Here is a 19,236-nt window from a genome sequence, read left to right as displayed (position 1 = left end):
CTAAATCTCATTTACGAGCTGATGGGACCCAATTTTCACCCATTCATGTCCCCATTGGCACCATGTAAGTTGACACTAATTTCTTGGCACTAACCCCTAATCCACCCCCCCCAAGACCCTCTATAAAATGACACATATCTCAAGACTCCCACTACACTACACTATACACACTCCACTCCACTAACGCATAATCTCATCATCTTCTTCTTCCTTATCCCTCCAATGGCTTCCCCCGCCAGCCAAATCCCCTTCTTCTTCTTCTTCTTCTTCATCCTTTTCACTCTGTTACCCTCTTACACTCAAGCAAGAGACAGCCAATTGTTCAACAAACTCCCAAGCACCACCAACAATGACGTTGTCCCTACCCAAAACCAGCCCGATTTCATCCCCGACACTGAAAACAGCTACGGTCTCTACGGCCACGAGTCCGGCCAACTCCCGCCGTCCACCACCACCGCCACTCCACAATTCACCGAATCCGATCAACAGCAGCAGCCGCCGCGCAAGTACCTCCCCAAGAACTACAACCCCGTCGCCTACGTTACCCAGCCGGAAGAGATAAACGACAGCGTTTCAATTCCTAATGAAGAGAAAACCTTCCCCGTAAACCCTAATGGCTTCCCCGTGAACCCTAATGAAGAGAAAACCTTCCCCGTAAACCCTAATGGCTTCCCCTTGAACCCTAATGAAGAAAAAACCTTCTCCGTAAACACTGACAGTTACAATGGTGCCGCCGAACACAACTTCTACAACCCCCAGCAGGATGAAGACGACTCCGCCTACAGAAACTACGCCGCCACCACCTCCGCCGCCGCCGCAGAGGGAAATAATAACGATTTCTACTACAATGGCGGGAACAGCTTCAACAGCGAGCCGCAGAGCCGCCGCGGAAACTACCCCAACGGCGGTTTCCAGCCGAGCGACACCAGTTTCAACAGCCGCGAAAACTATTTCAACGGCGGATTCCAGCCGCAGGGGATGAGCGACACCAGATTCATCGAAAACGGAAAGTATTTCTACGATCTCAATTCCCAGAAGTACAGCAGCAATCACCCCTACGAAAGCCTCAAGGGTGCCCGACCGACGGCGACCGGATATACTGGCAGCTTTGGCGGCGCCGATTGGGACCGGGAAAACATTAACGGCGGATTTCCCTGAAACGCCTCTGGTTGAATTGGGAAAAGATAATTTAGGGCAATCTCCATTGATGTGTTACATGAAGGTTCTTCTCAGTTCTGTTACTGCCGTTTAATTTATTATTGAAAAAAAAAAAAAAAACATTGATCGATGGAGTGATACAAAATATATATGACTTAAGTATGTCCTGTTTTTAAAATTTTGTGCTTTTTGCATTTAAATTTGTTTAAATTATTATTTTTTTAAATCTTTCTATATTGTACTTTGTGAGCAGTGTGACAAAAATAATCAATATTGAATAAATGTATATTAATTTTATATTATAGTACATGATGAGTAACACTATGGGACTATTTCACCATTTGTAATAATTATTAAGTTCAATGGTGAGCATAATTATGATCCCAAGCATTGCTTTTTTATAAAAATAGAAAATAAATTGATAGTGTGACAGACCCACAAAGAAGTGCAATTATTAAAATAATAATTTGGTTAGGGTTAATGTCCAAATTACAGATGGTAGAATCTTGTCCTTGGATCTAGTTGGCAATGGATTAGACAAAATACAACATAGGAGTATAATTAAATTAATTTTGGTACAAACTACTAAGAACCCTAATTTTTAGGGTCTTTATTCTTTAATTTGTTGTGATAAGAGTAGTCAATAAAGTTAAAGGTAGAACAAGTATTCTTATTATAGAAACATGTTTATGTGTATTTCAGTGTCTTTAAAATGAGTATTCTTCTGCTTTAAAAAGTAAAAGATGTGTTCCTCCTTTCTCTAAATAAATACTATTCTTTTTGGTCTCTTCCTCTGTTTTCATTTTTTGGTCAAGGAAAAAATAAACTTGTGTAAGGGCAGTTGATTGTTTTCAAATGAAGGTTGGAACATAGGAAAAAAAAAAAAAAAGAAGAATAAGTCACTTGAAAATCAATATAAAAATTAGAATTTATTTTTGAGTGGGTTGATTTTGTTTTTCCAAATGTTATGCTATAAATAATGTACATACAATTTACATGCAACAATGAAAGTGATTGAATGTAACTTATGACCGAAAATTATACACACACGTTAAAAAGCGTAACGATTTAATCGTAAATGCAAATAAATGCATGGGTTGATTCGATTTCCATTTCTTGAAGTGAATTGAATCAAAGATCCCCCACAAATTTATTTATTGTTATTAAATTAAGTAACGTTACCCACTTAATCCGACGGTCACTAATCCACATGATTTTGCTATCAAGCATTCAATCAAATCAAATCAAATTAAATTAAATTATATTAAATGTTGTAAATGGAGTTACATAAGTCATTTTCAAGGCGGATGCAGATTTGGGGCAGGAGAGGAGGGACTGACCGTGTGGTTGGAGTGCCTATTTCAACTACCCTAATTGCCCGGGAAAAATAAAAAATATAATTAATGAAAGAACTGTCCAAAGGCAAAAGTAACACTTTCTTTTTCTATTTAATTTACTCTTACCCTGAAAAGCATAGAATTAAATAAAGGTGGCGGTCGGATCCTTCCGCAACTGACGTGGCCGCCCCGTTTTTCTGTTCTCTGTTATGAAAAAGAAGTATTTATAAATTGTGAAAATGATATTTAAAAATACATGTATATATATACCCTTAATTATGCCATATATCTAGGCTTTCATATTTCACATATTTCTTCAAAAAAAATTTTATTGAATTAGGACCTCGTCTGGTCTGGTCTGGTCTGTCCCAATTGCAGCAGATGATGGAATGCTGTCCTAAACTTGGAATGGTTGGTAATGATAAATAGATAGAGATGGATGTGGGAGACAAATTTAGAAAATGGTCAGCTGGACTGCTCATCCTTCATCATTGCTTCAACCACATCATGTCCTACTACTACTTCATCCCCCGCTTAACCATGAATACCTATTTACTATAACCATGAAAATGCGTCAATTTATTAAATTCCCAGTAGGGCACGTCTGCTCTTCTAATGCTACTTTTTTTCCTATTGAAATCACAATAAAATCTTGGAAGAAACCATATTGGTGGAAGAGACAATGACATGCAAAAACAAAATAACGAAATGTAAAACACATGATTCCAAGAATGAGACAGTAACAAGTAAAAGATAAGGAGACTAAGGATATTTGGGCAAAAGTCCACAGGCAAACTCAAATATTTTACTTCTCCACATTCAAGCCATGCAGGGTAAGAACCAAGAGCAGTATTTTCTATACACCAACAATTAAACCCAAAATTAGTTTAGTACTATCACAATTTCACCTTAATGCCAAAAAACAAACTAATTAGCGAAATCAGTGCACCAGATTCCAATAGCATAAAGTTAATTGAATTCACCCAATACCATCCATCAACAGCTCCAGCATGCTCAAGATTCTTCAACAACATTGACCAACTCGTACTCTACAAGGGATAAGTTGTTATCCTCTTTCACCACAAATTTTGCTGGTTCAGTAACTTCTATGCGACCCCATTTGTCCACCGCTAGCCTCATGGACCCCTTGAACATGTCGATCTTTGCATTCCGTAATATCACAGTGTTACCTGGCTGCATCATGTCAACTGCATCGAACAAAAATGCTTATTATATTAGACTACAAGTAATTAATTATCAACCCACAATATCGCCCAAGCACACAGAGGAGAATATGATGTATTTATACATAGAAGTTGAAAATAATCCAACATGGTATTTGAAACAGTTTGGAAAGTCTAGTGAGTCTACTTTGACGTAGAAAGAATGAAAACAATAACTCAAGTATTATGAACAGAAGATTTATTTGAAGAAATAGGTCCGGTCGGTGGATAGAATTCCCGTAACCGCCTGCTTGTTAGTAAAAGGAATGCTATTTCAATGGAATCCTTTCAATTTTGAATTTCTTCTCCAATAAGAGAAATAGCAGAGAAAAAAAGATGTACTGAGGAAAAGAAATAGAAGATAGGAATAGAATCTCAGACAACTAGACAAACAAAGAGAGAGAGAAAAAAAAAACGAAGAAAAAAAAAAAGAGAATTCTAAAAGCAAAATAATGAGAATTTTTTCATGCATAGGTCCCATACTGTAGGCTCCAAATGCATCAACATGCATGATTAACAAACGATGCAACCATCACAGCCACCTTACATTGTGAATGAGTAACATTCTTAGTTGCAACTTCGCCATTTGCCATTATCTCAGCAAACCAGAAACATTGATTATACATCAATCATATATACATCTTAGTCACTTCAACGATCGCCTAAAGCTTTCAAGTGATTGCCCAAACTTAAAAGCTGAGTATTATGAAAGACCTCAGGTTAAGCTTCTATTAAATATACACTAATCACACCCACCACATTACTCGATGACAAACTACAGATTGTAACATGGAGAAATGCCAAAATGGTCCCATCATTTATTGAATATTCCATGCGACACAAAAATGAATTAAGTTAATCACAGCAAGCATAAACTTGTAAAAAAAACTAGCTCCTATGCCGAAATCGTCCTACCATTTTGCAGTTTTCAAGTTATTTCCCAAACTTATAAGCTGAGTTTCCTGAAAGAACTCAGCCGAAGCTTCTATTAAATATACATCAACCACACACACTACATTACTCAATGACAACTACAACTTTCAACATTGCAAAATAGTGTAAATTAACCAGCGCATACAGAAACTCATAAAAATATTAACTACCACATTGACATTTTAACATTGCCACAGCTAATCACATGTATATGTTTTTCCTAAAGGCATAAAACTTCAAATAAAAAACATCTGTTAGATACCATCGACAGACTTCGAAGAATTTCATAACAAAGTTGTGAAGTTGAAGTACGAAGACACATGCAGGGCATCCATTTGTTTACTCAATCCATACAAAATCAGAACATTGACATTATTCTATTTAAGGATAGCCACCAAACTATCTAACGATCTCCAGATAAACCAAAACAATTCTATAGCAACGTATTTCAAGAAGAGGCGTGCAAAACACTCTACTCAGACAAACTAAAAAACAGCAACGACCAAGAAATCATGCGTGCAACCCAAAAAATTAAATAACAAAAATGACGGACCTTGGTCGTTGCGTGCGGTGAAGAGGATAGTCCCCGTTTCATCGCCGATGAGGCATTCCGCAATCTTCGTATTCTGGTTCTGAGGACCACGAAAAGTCGGATTGCGCGGCTTCTTGTTCAGAACAGTAGTTGCGTTCACTACTTTCACCACCAGCGTGTGCCCATTCGTACCCGGTTTCAGTGACTCCACTTTGACGAACACCGGCTTCCTCAGTCCGGGCTTGCTCTCCACAGCGCCACCGTGCTGCTGAGTTGTCGACGGGGATTTGCTTGCCATCGTCGTCGGGAGATGGATGAAACGAGGTACGCGAAGAGCGAGGACGGAGGTTTTAGTACGATTTTGGGAGGGCAGACGAATCGACGAAACCCTAACCCTAACCCTAAAATCGATTCTGTGGATATTCGTAACCTATCCACTGATTCAGTAGTGGGTCGTTAAATGAATAGGGCCCAATTCTTGGCGAGCATTCGAAATACATTTATTTGGGCCGGCCCAATTCTTATCCTCCATACATCGTAAAATTCTAAAATTGCTACCAAACAAACAGAATCCGACCAACCGCATATGGGCGGCGGCGGTATGCACCGCCGTAATAAACAAACAAATAAATATCATTATCCGACAACTTCGTCACAATAATAGAGGTTTTACTTTTTGGAAAATCATTTTCTAGAATAATAATTGTAACTACCAATGGCTAGCCACATATTATTAAAAACAATTATTATATTAATATAAGTATTATTCACCTGCCCTGGTTAAATTCATTTATGCACTCGTGGTGGCCAGGATTACGTTAATTAAGTATAAGATAAGAAATAGTCTAACAGAAGTTGATCGTGGAGAATGGCACCCAAATATGTACGGTACGGCATTATTAAACGAATTTAGAAAAAGAATGATCCCAAAACAATACTGTAAAGACTATTAGTATATGATATGAAGTCCACGTCATGCCAGTTAGACTCCCACGGCACCCACAGACCGCAGTTATCCTTTTATCAAAATATATATATACATACAGAGAGAGAGAGAGAGAGAGAGAGAGAGAGAGCCACAGAGGTGCAGAGCGAAGGGAAGACGCCGTTTGATTTGGATTTGGTGTGTGGATTCGGATTCGATTTACGAGTTGGAAGTTGGAAGTGGAATTTGTTGAGTTAGAGAGAGGGTAAGAGGAAAGGATGCTGGAGTTTTTCGTGCTTGGGTGTGCAGGAATCGTGGTGTTTCTCCACGGGGTCAATTTCTTCTTCCACGCCTTGGCTTCCAATCTCGCGATGCGCCATGTCAGGTTTGATTTGAACTCAGATCTTCTGATTCTGTGCAATTGAGGAGGAGAGGATGATCACGATTTGAAATCAAAGAATTCTGATTCAATTTTGGTTAATTTCTTTTGCATTCATACCATTCTTCTTCTTCTTCTTCATCTTCTTCTATTGCGATTCTTACTATGGGTAATTCTGGTTGGTGTGGTGCTACTGGTCCACTTTGCTGAGACCATTTTCTACACAGTTTGGTAGCAGTTGGCCCTAATTTTACTAGGGATCTTAAGGCTGTCTGTCTTTACCAGTAGCAGTAATGGTGGACAAGAACTGAATTTGTTGTACAATTTGTGTTCTGCAACAGTTTCTTGGGAGTGGCTGCTGCTTGGTGAATGATGCCAACCAATAATTCAAATGAGAGGGAGGAGACAACACATTCCTGCCACTCCCCTTGTAAATATATATTTTTATATATATGTATGTATCAAGATTAGCTTATATCAATGATCAAGGCAAATCTTGCCCATCTGTGTAGCTTGAGAGTATTGTTCTGCTGTGCTATGGCCAATCACCAATGGTGAATTTGATAATGAAACCAAATTTGACAAAAACATTTCGTACCTAGTGAAAGAAGAATAGTATATATATATATATATATATAGACAGACACGTACATACAACAAATGAATAATGCATTGGCATTCAATTCAGTGCTAACCTCACCTTCTTCACATTAACAAAGACTCATCTGAAACAATAGTTAACAATGAGTATTTCACCTTAATCCGAATCATACCATTCTCGACGCAAAGTTTTGCGCCCGTGACCACCCAATACCCCGGCGGATCTTCAGGGCCTCTCACCATTTCCTTCGTGTCGACAAAATGGGACATCTTAGGAGCCCGTGCAGGCGATGGAGGTCCTCCCGGGTAAACAGCTGAGTTTAAATCCACCTTTACGGGTTTCTCGGGTTGGTTCAGAGCTGAGCTGAAGGGTGTGCTCATCAGTATCGAGATTAACCCGGATTTCTTAGACAGACTTGTTGGCCCGTCCCATTCAGAACGGCGAATTATGGCTGATGCTACCATTGAGAACCCGAGTCTAAGGAAAAGGACCTTTTTCATGCCAAGGACCTTGACCTCAAACCAGGCCTTTGTCACGATGGAGGCTGAGTCATCGATCCGTGTTCCATGGTACTCAACAGGGGCAGTGCATATATGCGAGAATATGCTCCACTTGACAGGTTCAAAGTACCCTCGGTCTACAGACTCGTCGTGTGGCTCATAGCTGTGGTCGGGTGAGAGTTGAAGAGAATCTGGTAGACTCGACAGGTGCTGCAGATGGATAGCCAAGTGATCGCTCCTCTTGCCTTCCAAATATAAGCGAATGCCTGTCACAGGCCGACTACCAGTATCAACCTGCAGATGATTGCCGTAGCAAGTATAAATATAAATGATGTTTTGCAATCTATAATCCTGGAAATCATTCATAAGATGATGTGAATTATGGAAAAAACAGAGTAAGCCATATTCACCTTTATGGTATTGACGTAAAGCTTAGGCCCCAATAAAGTGAACTGAAGAGATGGAGACGCTTTCTTCTTCCGGCGAGGGCCAAGAGGCAGATCATTGTATGCGGGAGCCCATTGGCGAGGTAATTGATACTCCAGGAACTGTGTGAGTTCCTCTAGAGGTGGTTTATCTGCAGTAACAATGCATCATTAGACATTCTAAGCTACTGAGTTAACATGAAAGTAAATATGTATATATATATCTGCAAGTACTGAAAAAGTTAACACTTATTTCAACTTCTAGCCATAAATATAAGGGAAGGAATATAAATTAATTGATCTTGATTGAACAAACTCACATCGTAAGTAGAGATTAATTGCATGGGTCAGGAAACCACTGCCTCGAATGCCACTTAGAAGGGATGCAATGGGGATGAAAGACATTGAGATGACATTGGGGTACTGTGATACCGTTGAAAGCCACTTTTTATGGCATTGGCCTTTATCGAAACCTCCTCTTCTGATGTGCACACTGAACAGATCCTGCATAAGTAATTGTTGATTCTTCGCTCAAGGAGAATGAATTCAAAGGATCGCCTTCGGACTACTTACATCATTTTTCGAGTGAGAAGCAACGGGTGCTCTTACAGAGCTTGCAAATGGTAGCTGAAGATCCCAGACCATGGATTGTTCAACCTATTAAGTTCAGAAACACAATAATAATCAATAATTGGCAGTAAATCATAGCACTAACTAACCATCCCAACCATAAAATAGAAGTTCGTGGCCAGCAAAGAAATTTAGTGTTTGATATGGATATAAGTACTAGCCAATGTGGCATTAATGTGAACATATATTGTACCTTCGACTTTCCAGAAGAAATATTAGAGCCAGGAATAGGACTCTCACTTTCATCTTCACAAAATTTTTCATCAGCTAATTGCTTCAATAGTTTCTGCACTTCAGTTGGCTGGAGATTTGAGTTACGAAGTTGCTTAATATGAATTACATCTTTACCTCCCATCTTAACACCAACTACCACATGAGTACCATATCTTTCTATAAACCTGAAATTTCAAGTCCGCAGCTTCAAATTAGAAACAACCTAATGAACATCAGAAATGCATGTTTAATGACACTGCATGATAGCCTATGATTCTACATGCATGTATATAAGTTGGATAAGCAGGATTTATGACCAAATTGTTTTTGAAATCTCAGAAGACTTCTCATTTTAAAAGTTTTGAGATGTATATTCATGACCAGATGATACAGACGAGTAAATAACCTTATGCTGGTTTGAAAGCAGAGAAAGAACGTGTTAATTAATCAGCCATCTTTGCTTTTAGTTTTAATGATACGACAGGCAAATGCATGAGATTAGAAACATAAAATTATAAGCCATCCTTGAGTGCATTTCGTGGAAATTGACTTCAGTTTAAAAGATAATGCAGCAGATAAAACTTTAAGGTTCCAGGAAAGGATCTAACTCGGCAAGTGCAGCAGGATCCCATGTCGGAGGCACTTCTTTCTTCAGTTTATTTGAGAGAGTTATTTGAGATCTTTCCAACTCAATTGTATATAAAGTAATGAACCAACCGTCCAAAGCAAGAATTTTTGCAGTGGATGCATCATTCTGCCAGCAACCCTTGAAACCGAACATTGCATTGAACATACCAGAAGGTATTTTACCAGATAAAGAGAGCTCATGATTAAAATGCTCCGACATCTGAACACAATGGAAGCATAGTTAAAAGGGTTCAATATGTATTTCATGCGGCATTGTTTTGAAATTAACAGAAAGGATTAAATATAAATATATTTATTTGTGCAAGAATGAGAACAGGATTAGTTCTGCTTTTGCATCCTTGTTAACCCTTATGCTATTCTCCAAATGTCACATTCACTGAAATGATACAACTAGAAGTTGATGCTTTGGTAACCTATTGTAAAGGCTAGACTAACACCTAATGTGGTTGTGAATTCTACTGCATGTCTTACATATTCAAAGTTGTTTTCACGCTATTCACCAAAAATGCTTCCACCGAAAAATATGAACTTCATAACATATTTTTCATTTGAAATATTACATTAACATCTAATCACTATTCAAAACGTCATATCAAACGCCTTTTCATGTCACATGTAGTGCCTATTTTTTATTCAATTTTTGTAACACTCCTAAAACCAACCCAAAATACTTCCAAAACGTATTTAAACGCCACCCTGCATATTTGAATCATGCATGCATACTAAATACGTACATACATAGACATAACCATAGGCCATCATGTAAAGGCCTAAAACAAGTGATCAGATGTTCGAATGAGAATTGAAGAGATTTGGTGAAGTTGAAAGATGCTGCAGAGTACAGATGCATAGCCAAGTGATCGCTCCTCTTGCTTTCAAAAAATTATACATGTGGAAGGCCATGTCCTTGGTGGTCTATTTTGAACTTTCTGCCTAAAAATAGAGTGCATTCTAAGAATAAGGCTAACTATACAACATAGAGCAATAAACCTAATGAATAGAGCCTATACACCTGAACAATTTCCTCAATAATATTATATATATATATATATAATATTAGCATTTAGGAACTCCAGAGCAGCTCTGAATGGAGTTGAAACCAATATATTCACTTTAGCCACATACATGTTCAAACACAATAAGCACTACATGTATAACTCATATGTTTTTAACAGGGAATCCCACAGTGAATGTTTTGCCACATAATTCGAACTTCCAAAAATTGAACTATTAGACAACAATGGCAATGCAATTTACTTATATATATCTTCATTGAGATGGTAGACAGAGGGGCATCGAAATTTTAATCGACTAAGTGGGTAGTTAAATTTAGCAGTACCACTTCTGTCTAACTTTCAATCAATCTGTTTTAACTTACCCAACTTTTTCAATGTAGCAACTCCAACTAGTTGATGCATTTTTAAACAAGCAAACATCCTTTCATCCATTAGAATTCAAAGAAAGTAAAAGAGAACAAGTTTCTGACTAAGATTTCCGAGAAGATCATAGAAAAATTCAATAACTTTAAAAACAAAAAACCAAATTAAATTTTGCACGGGATTTACTTGAGCGAACGAGAGCGCATCCGAGCTAAACCTTGTGCGTTCGCCTTTATCGCACTTGATTGAAGCAGAAACATTTGGAACGAGAATGTTACCAGGAACAACTAAATCCTGACTAGTAGTCCGATCCAGCTCTATAAGAGCCGCGCCACTAGGACCAGGCTTGCAGGCCGACAATCGGATATCCGACGTCAGATCGTAGCCAAATCCGATCGCCGATACAGCCTTTTCGGCCGCCATCTGCGCGTCCATCCGAACATTATACGCCATTGAAGCTTCGATAACTCAGGCTTCAGTCCGTCCGCAAGCGCCTGCTTCGCTAAAAACGAAAACAAAAATAACTGGAGCAGGAGATATAATTGATTGTGGACGTTGACTCCATTCTTTCATTTCAGCAATTAATGATATGTGCAGAGCCACAGCAGAAGTCAATGACTAAAATACCCTTCCATTGCAGCGGGAAAGCTGAGGGTTATTTCGTCAATTCAGCGGATATACACTATTTTCAGTAACGCGTCTGATTTAGGAAATTTCATCAAAATAATTGGGAAAAGAACAGAGTTGAAAAATACATATATATATATATATACAACTCGACGTTACTGATACAATTTAATTCTATTCCTTGACTTAGTCCAAGTAATTATAAATTTATTTAAAAATAAAAACATAAGCTGTCATTTGGACTTAGGATGTTAAACAGAACCATAAAACAAGGAATTCTAATTAATCCCTTAATTAGGTATTCTCAACTGAAACGTGGACCTAAAGAGATCATCCACACAATTATGACTATTATTATTTTTATTTAATTTAAGATGAGATTTGAAAATTGAATTAATTAATTAATTTGTGGGTAAATAAGTAAATGCAATTTGTATTCCGTGTGGGGAACGTTGACTTAGACCGTTCAATCTGATGTGGTGTCTACGACTCCCGTCTCCCAATGTGAAAATACGAATGGCGGCTGGCGACTTTCTTTTTTTTTTTTTTTTTTTTGCCGCGCTGCCCAATTTGCCGGTTGCTTCACGCCATCAACGACGTCGTTTAGGGAGATATTTTTAATTAACTAATATATAACCTATAAATAATACTCTGTCCGTCCAAACTAAAAGTGTATATTTACTTTTGGCGCGGAGATTAAGAAATAATAGTATTTTAATTATAGTACGTAGGTAAAAATAGTGAAATGATATTTTTGCCCTTACTTTTTTGGTATAAAAGTAACGATGTGATGTAAAATATGGGTATTTGTGGAAAAAATAGAGTATTTAATGAAATGATTACTTTGTAATTGGACATCCCAAAATAGAAATATATATGCTTTTTAGCTGGACTGAGAGAGAAATAATAATAATAATAATAATAATAATAATAATAATAATAATAATAATATCTATATATACTTGGTTTGTTCCGCGTAATTTATTCTATATTTTATTTTGGTTCGTTCTACATAATTTTTTTAAATATAATTATATATTTTAATTATATTTTAAATTTTATGAATTTTAATTAAATTATTTAATTATCTTAATTTTTAATTATTTTTATTATACAATAATAATTTTTAGTAATATATTTTTTAAATTCAATTAATTACTTATTAATAGGATTTGTATAATAGCGTACATGGTATTGGCACATAGTGATAAGGCATACACCTTAAGTTTAAAATGACACGTTGTCTGTTTGTGTGACTGCGTCGTATCGTACTATCTGCAATAGTGAACATTCATTCCACATATGAGGGCATATTGGTCTTTTCGCCAAAGTGTAAAGCGTGGAAAATGCAGTGATGTGGCCGGTGATGTTATTTTCTGCAAATGTCAAGTCTGAAGGGTTTGATCCAAACAAGGTAGGTTTAGTGTTGGACCGCGACACCGACGGCCGGTCCGGCCGGCGGCCAGCTCGTGTTTCTTGCACTTCCGGCGAATTTCCACGCAGCCATTGTGGAAATTTCTCTGTCGGATTTTCACTTTATTTTGTTTAAGATATTCAGTAAGTAGTGAGGTTGTTTGTTTGAAGGATTAGATTTTTTTTAATATTTAAGAAAAATAGAAAATGGGTGGCAGTAAGCGCGTGCAATTTCAGATGCATGTAGTACAGTAACAGATCCACTTTATTCCAACACGCCGGCATTGACATCTGCTACGTGTCGGATTTCTAGTGGGTGATAGCACGCGGTTCACCGAAAGCGCGATTTTATGGGGTGTGGTAAAAAGCGTGTTACATCACTACACGCGATTATTCATTAATTTCTGGGATAATTTGGGGATACATGAATAATTTGTGAAGAATATTGAAATAAAATTGATGAAGAAAATACAACAAAGATATGTTGTGGGGGCGGGGAAAAGCTAATTACATCAATAATTAAATTTAATTTTAATCAATACATTGTAACGAATATTGAAATCAATAGAAGTGATAATTCGGAAATTGAAAAAAAAAAAAAAAAAAAAGGAATGGCGTAGATTGCAGATCATGGTACGACGAGGGGTCACGCAGAGATTATTACCTATCCAGCAGTTGGACTGTCCACGTACCCTATCGAGAGTGCCGCCAACAGACCCTATGGTGCCACGTAACCCTGTGGGCCCCAATAGGGGGGGCGGCTATGTACAATCTCAGCCTTCCCTGCAGTTCTATATATCTATGGCCATTTCTGATTGTCCGATCTGCGCCGGTATTGATTAATCGAGTGATTCCGACATAGGTAGGTGTTCGTATCATCGTTTTCGTACATGTGATGGCGTCGAGGGCTACGCCGGCGGGGAGGGAGGGGAATGGGAATGAGAGGCATTTCCGGGGAGTCAGGCGGCGGCCCTGGGGGCGGTACGCGGCGGAGATCAGAGATCCGAGGAAGAAGACGCGTGTCTGGCTGGGGACATTCGACACCGCCGAGGAGGCTGCTAGAGCCTACGACGACGCCGCCAGACAATTCCGGGGAGCCAAGGCGAAAACGAATTTCCCTCCTCTCGTCTTCGCCGGCAAGAGGACCGCCGATTTCTTCAATCCCAGCCCTAGCCAGAGTAGCACCGTCGAGTCATCCAGCCAGGACGGCGGTCCGCCGCCGCCGCCGCCGGCGGTGCAGGATTTGGCGGCGTTGCGCCTCACTCTCGGCCAACATCCGATGAGATCCGCGTTTCAAAGCCACGGCCTCCGGGCTTCCGGCGCCGGCGGAGGTATACCGGTGCCGGCGACGATGCTTCATCTCCGACCGGAATCCCGGCAGGAAATCGCCGACCTGATCAACCAAATGCGACGCGTGCCGGCGGAATCCAACGGCGGCGAGTCGCAGAGTGAATCCGACTCGTCGTCGGCCGTCGTGGACCTGCCGAAACCTCCTGCCGGCAAAGGCATCGATCTGGATCTCAACCTACCTCCACCGCCGGAGAGTCTCGCGCTTTCGCTTTAAATTGACTTCTAAATTTAGAATTATTACATTTATACCTTTTTGTTGGGACGGTAAGAGAAAGTTGGATGATTTGATTCGTTTTGTCCTTCGTTGAACGCTCGCCGTCGGCTAATGTGAATACTTGTAGCTTTATCTCCCTCCTGTTTGCGACGGCCGACTGAAAATATTCGCCGGAATTTCAGGCTGTTGTTAATTAATTAACTCCACCTTGTCGTGGTTCATATCATTTTTATTTTTATTTTTTTTTTTAAAAAAACACATCCGGCATAATCTCCACCAGTATTTCTGCTTTAAATTTTATTCACCGGAATAACTCGCCGGAAACTAACCGGGAATCGGAGCTACTCGGCGCTACTGTAAACCGCCTTGATTTTAACGCAGATACATTACGATTTCCGATTTATTAATTTATTGAAATTTGGATCATGAGATTAAATTAATTTTGTATAATATATGTCGGTTTGCACATGACACTCAATTCACATAAGAGGAAGAAATAAATTATGATGCTGTTAATTTTGGGACAAGAGCACTCAATTTCTAAGCTCAGATTCAATGATCCAAATGTCGTCGTACAGTAAGAACAATTATTTCTTCCTCTTAAACAGTCAATAGCTTATTATTCGAAAATACCTCAAATCCTGGTACAAAAGCACCGTCTGTTGACGGCTTTTGACGAATTATTGGAGCAGAAATTTCGTGCACGATTTTTAACGGCAGCCGACAGGTTAGGCACCGCAGTGATTCGACAACCGTCAACGCCGTCAGCCGCCGCAGAGAGGTGGACACGCAGCCAGCCGGCTATTAATACATACTAATTTAATTTTAATTATCATAACGTAAGACGGACGCCGCCGTTGACGCCGCTTAGCCGTTTGTCTCGATCCCGACAGCGTTACTGGATTGCGAATCATACGTACCATGGCCCATTTTGATTCTCCACACATACGCGTGCCACGTAACCCTCACTCTAGAATATCAAATCCATTCAATTTCCACTGTGCGCCTATTGCACCATAATTATAATAAAAATATAATAATAATAATAATAATTTAAAATTAAAATTAAAATTAAAATAAAAATAAATAAAAGCAAAATAATTAATATTATTAGTCATGATAACCTGTGTGGGCAGCCCCAAGAATCTGATAAGACTTGTGGCTGCCGCTGCCGAGTGATGACACGCTTTATTAGGTACAGACACGACTTATGTATTTTAATTAATTATAAGTATTTTTTAATTATTTTTAGTTGCCGGTCTCGTTACACAATTAAATTTTCCTGTTTTCGTTCAATTTTTTCCATGATGCAACTTCAATAAATCAAGGACATTACTTTACATGTGACACCACGACCAATTCAACATGTAATGATTATATTACGTACTATTTATGTAACTTTTGTAAAAATTTATTTATTTATATTTATGAAATGTGCAATACATGAATGAATTTATAAAACAATTAATAATGGCGTCTATTTTTAATCAATGCATCGTCGTTATTAAATAAACACAAGTCGTTATCTTCACTACACCATCTATACATGTGTTTCACGAAATGTTATATATATGGCAAATTAAGGCGATACGAATAATATTTTGTTTGATTGATGGGTTTGTTTGTCCAAAAATATTTATCCAACACAAATTTCAAGATATATATATATATATATTATATTTTTTATAAATTTATATTCATAATTCAAGATAAGATATCAATTTTAATATTAATAACACGATTTTTTTTATATAATTCACATCAATTATTTTATCAAATAAAAATATTAAACAAACAAACTCCATATGTGTAATGTTTTGTTAAGATGCAAACTATATATCAAACAAATCAAAGAACAACCAGAAAAACAAACATTTTTAGTCCGTTTATGTTACCATGCATCGTGCTGATTTTTCCAATTATAATATGAAAAATTGGCAAACATCATATGCTTTCAAAAAATAATACTGAACTCTAACTCGTGAAATACAAATATTCCAAAAAAAAAAAAAAAAAAAATTTAATCGAAAAGATCTCAACCATCAACCACAATCACGAAAAAAGAGGATTCTTCAGTGTCAGTATTAATTTAAATGGTTAGAAACCGTCCACCAAAACCTCGAGAAAGAGGAAAAACTCTTAAAAAGTAAAACGAACCGTAACTGCATAGAAACAGGGGAAAAAAAATCTCAAGTAGATAACATAAATTAAATGAGAGTAACGTTCGAATATTTCAACAACATAATAATAGCCGCAATTCAAAATCTACATCGTATAACTTCGATTCGTCAAGTCAATAGGTCTAAAATTTAAGATATTGGGTCGTGTTACAAAGTTTGGTCCAACGGCAAGGGCCACTGGACATTAACACATTGCCGATGGATACAACTTATGATTTTAATCCTAGCATCCTTCGTATGCAAATTGTAATATTTCATTCCTCAAAGTGATAAGTATGAATTTATTTTTTTATGTAAAATTTTAAAAATAGTATTTTAATTATACTAAATAGTTAAAAATAGTGTAAATGTAATATTGCTTTTATTTTTATAAAAATAATAATTTTAGGGTAAAATAAAAGTATTTGTGAAAATAAATCATTCATTTTCTTAAAAGTATTTAAATACAAATATTGTGGCCTCAATTAAGCTTTGTTAATTTATGATTTAGAGCATATAGAGAAGATCACTCCTCGATGTCCATCTATTATTCAATGAGGTTTTTTTTAGATATTTTTTATTTATGTTTGATGGGTTATTTTATGAGAAGAAAAGTATTATATATATATATATATTTTTGTAACTCGTAAGTTAAATAATAAAATAAAAAAATTGAATTAAAAAACATATCCCCCTCTAACCGTTGATTTAGTCAAAGTAACTCGGATTATTAATCTATTATTTGTTACATATTTAAAAATTAAATTTATATTATACGTAGTAGTGTAGTGTGTGGCGGTAAGGCCGCCGACAGGTTCCGAAGAGAGTGAGAAAAGCCGACAGTGACACAAAAGCCGGCGCATGACCCACGCGTCCCTATCCAAAACATACATACATACATACATACATTTTTATTCGAATTAAACAAACTTATCTCCAAATAACAACTACTTATTCATTTCATAAAGTATATTCAAATTTAATTACCACTATTATTATTTGTTTAATACCAAGTAGTAATGACACGTTATAATAATTTAAAAAGGTTGTCCTGTTAAGGCTACCATATCGTATCGGCGCCGAACTTAATTAAAATACTATTATAGATGTACATATTTTGGTTGGGAGTTGGGTCCCTCTTGTGTATATATACTAATATTTGGACACGTATAAGATGTCCTTTTAACCATCATGTTCTTTCTTACATTATTCGATCACTACCCAGTCCAATGTTTATTAATTATTTATTAATTTAGTTTTTGTCATTGAATCTTGATGTATGTATGTATGTATGAATGAATGAATGAAAAATGAGAAGCAAGTGGAGGCATTTTGTAAAGGGGCCACGTGAATCGAAGGCGAATCCGTCCAAGTGAAGTCCAATGAATATACTGTTTTTCATACGAATGAAAACTGTATGCTGTAAAGGCAGCCACCACGTTGTACTGTTTTTTTATCCTTTTAATGGAATTTTTCCTCTATTATTTATTTTTATTCTTTATCATTTATTTATTTATTTAATTTATATATATGCCCACACGCTTGCCTCTCTGATTTTTTTTTTTTTTTTTTTTTTTCGTTTCAGGAATTTATTACAAGTATTGTATGAAGCATCTTTTTCCTCGGAATATTGGTAGCGCGTGAGGGAATCGGCGTCTGCGGGCGCGTGGGCACACGGGCGTGTCGATCGAGGCTGGAGCGCTGATTATGTTATTGTAATTGTGATTTGGATTGTTAGGATTGGGAGTGATTATTAGCCGTTGGATCAACGGCGGAGATTTGTCGATCCGATCCGATCAAATTAAATTAAATTAAATTGCTTGTAAATGATGAAACAACGTTGGAGGATAAGGAATAAAAATTGGATAATTGAGTCTCATTCGGTGATATTTACAAAGGACGACAAATCTGAATCCGATCTGATTCGGGCCAAGACGATGAGATCTCCGCCGTTGAAATTTTAATTAAAAAGCAGTTAATAGTAAATGCTTAGAACATCGAGGACCTAATCCAAAAAAAATTAGTAACGGCTACATCCACAGAGGCGGCGGCTCGTTCAGGTCTATGGCCAAGCCACGTCTGACCATTCCAAAATACTTCGGCGGAGCATTGGTGTCGCCGGCGGGAGTCGCGGCGGCGGGCGGCAGCGCTCCGCCATTGTTCGGAGCATTCGCGTCCCGGAGAACTCCGCTGTGGAGGAAGTCGTGGATCATTACCCTACCGGACGGGGAAATCCAGCGGTGGTCGGACGGCAGGTTGAGATCCAGTGACAGCCCGGGCGGCGGCGCCGGAAAGTTCGTCTTCGCCTTGGCGCCGCGGAGGGACCTGGCGGCGCCGTCGTAGGCCAGGGCGGCCTCCTCCGGCGTGTCGAACGTCCCCAACCACACCCGCGTCTTCTTCCACGGGTCGCGTATCTCGGCGGCGTAGCGCCCCCACGGCCGCTTCCTCACCCCCCTGTAGTGGCCCTCACGCGCGGACGCCATGGACGACGGCGGAGCAGCTGGCCGGAGATTCTAGATAGAGAAACACCCTAGAGAGAGAAATTGAACCCAAAAAAAAAAACGGTGGTGAGTGAGAATGGGTTTGGTGG

General features: G+C 38.1%; 5 protein-coding genes and 1 long non-coding RNA gene across 6 annotated transcripts; 3 read left to right on the top strand and 3 right to left on the bottom strand.

Annotated features, from left to right (window-relative positions):
• Positions 1 to 139: 139 nt before the first annotated feature.
• LOC127248110 (protein E6-like) lies at positions 140 to 1,465 on the top strand. The gene has a single exon (XM_051270294.1). The coding sequence runs from the start codon at positions 223 to 225 to the stop codon at positions 1,156 to 1,158; it is 936 nt and encodes a 311-aa protein (XP_051126251.1). The 5' UTR covers positions 140 to 222; the 3' UTR covers positions 1,159 to 1,465.
• Positions 1,466 to 3,257: 1,792 nt separating this feature from the next.
• Positions 3,258 to 5,610, bottom strand: LOC127248135 (uncharacterized protein At4g28440-like). Its single transcript, XM_051270354.1, has 2 exons — positions 5,205 to 5,610; positions 3,258 to 3,703 (listed from the first exon to the last, which is right to left on the bottom strand). Exons 1-2 carry the CDS (start codon positions 5,479 to 5,481, stop codon positions 3,510 to 3,512), a joined length of 471 nt encoding a protein of 156 aa, XP_051126311.1. The 5' UTR covers positions 5,482 to 5,610; the 3' UTR covers positions 3,258 to 3,509.
• A 453-nt stretch (positions 5,611 to 6,063) lies between these two features.
• Positions 6,064 to 6,998, top strand: LOC127247651 (uncharacterized). Its single transcript, XR_007837903.1, has 2 exons — positions 6,064 to 6,493; positions 6,829 to 6,998. It is a non-coding gene; the product is annotated as an uncharacterized LOC127247651 (long non-coding RNA).
• A 91-nt stretch (positions 6,999 to 7,089) lies between these two features.
• LOC127247650 (MACPF domain-containing protein NSL1) lies at positions 7,090 to 11,477 on the bottom strand. The gene is made up of 7 exons (XM_051269603.1): positions 11,070 to 11,477; positions 9,465 to 9,703; positions 8,837 to 9,041; positions 8,587 to 8,670; positions 8,334 to 8,517; positions 7,999 to 8,165; positions 7,090 to 7,882 (listed from the first exon to the last, which is right to left on the bottom strand). The coding sequence occupies exons 1-7, from the start codon at positions 11,334 to 11,336 to the stop codon at positions 7,193 to 7,195; spliced, it is 1,836 nt and encodes a 611-aa protein (XP_051125560.1). The 5' UTR covers positions 11,337 to 11,477; the 3' UTR covers positions 7,090 to 7,192.
• A 2,240-nt stretch (positions 11,478 to 13,717) lies between these two features.
• Positions 13,718 to 14,713, top strand: LOC127248103 (ethylene-responsive transcription factor 4-like). The gene has a single exon (XM_051270287.1). The coding sequence runs from the start codon at positions 13,819 to 13,821 to the stop codon at positions 14,485 to 14,487; it is 669 nt and encodes a 222-aa protein (XP_051126244.1). The 5' UTR covers positions 13,718 to 13,818; the 3' UTR covers positions 14,488 to 14,713.
• A 3,773-nt stretch (positions 14,714 to 18,486) lies between these two features.
• LOC127247133 (ethylene-responsive transcription factor 12-like) lies at positions 18,487 to 19,236 on the bottom strand. Its single transcript, XM_051268865.1, has one exon. The coding sequence runs from the start codon at positions 19,127 to 19,129 to the stop codon at positions 18,677 to 18,679; it is 453 nt and encodes a 150-aa protein (XP_051124822.1). The 5' UTR covers positions 19,130 to 19,236; the 3' UTR covers positions 18,487 to 18,676.

Source organism: Andrographis paniculata, unplaced genomic scaffold (assembly GCF_009805555.1).
Source record: "Andrographis paniculata isolate CXL003 unplaced genomic scaffold, ASM980555v1 Contig32END, whole genome shotgun sequence".
Classification (NCBI taxonomy): Eukaryota; Viridiplantae; Streptophyta; class Magnoliopsida; order Lamiales; family Acanthaceae; genus Andrographis; species Andrographis paniculata.
The sequence above is the reverse complement of the archived record's forward strand: the minus strand, read 5'-3'. Positions and strand labels throughout refer to the sequence as shown.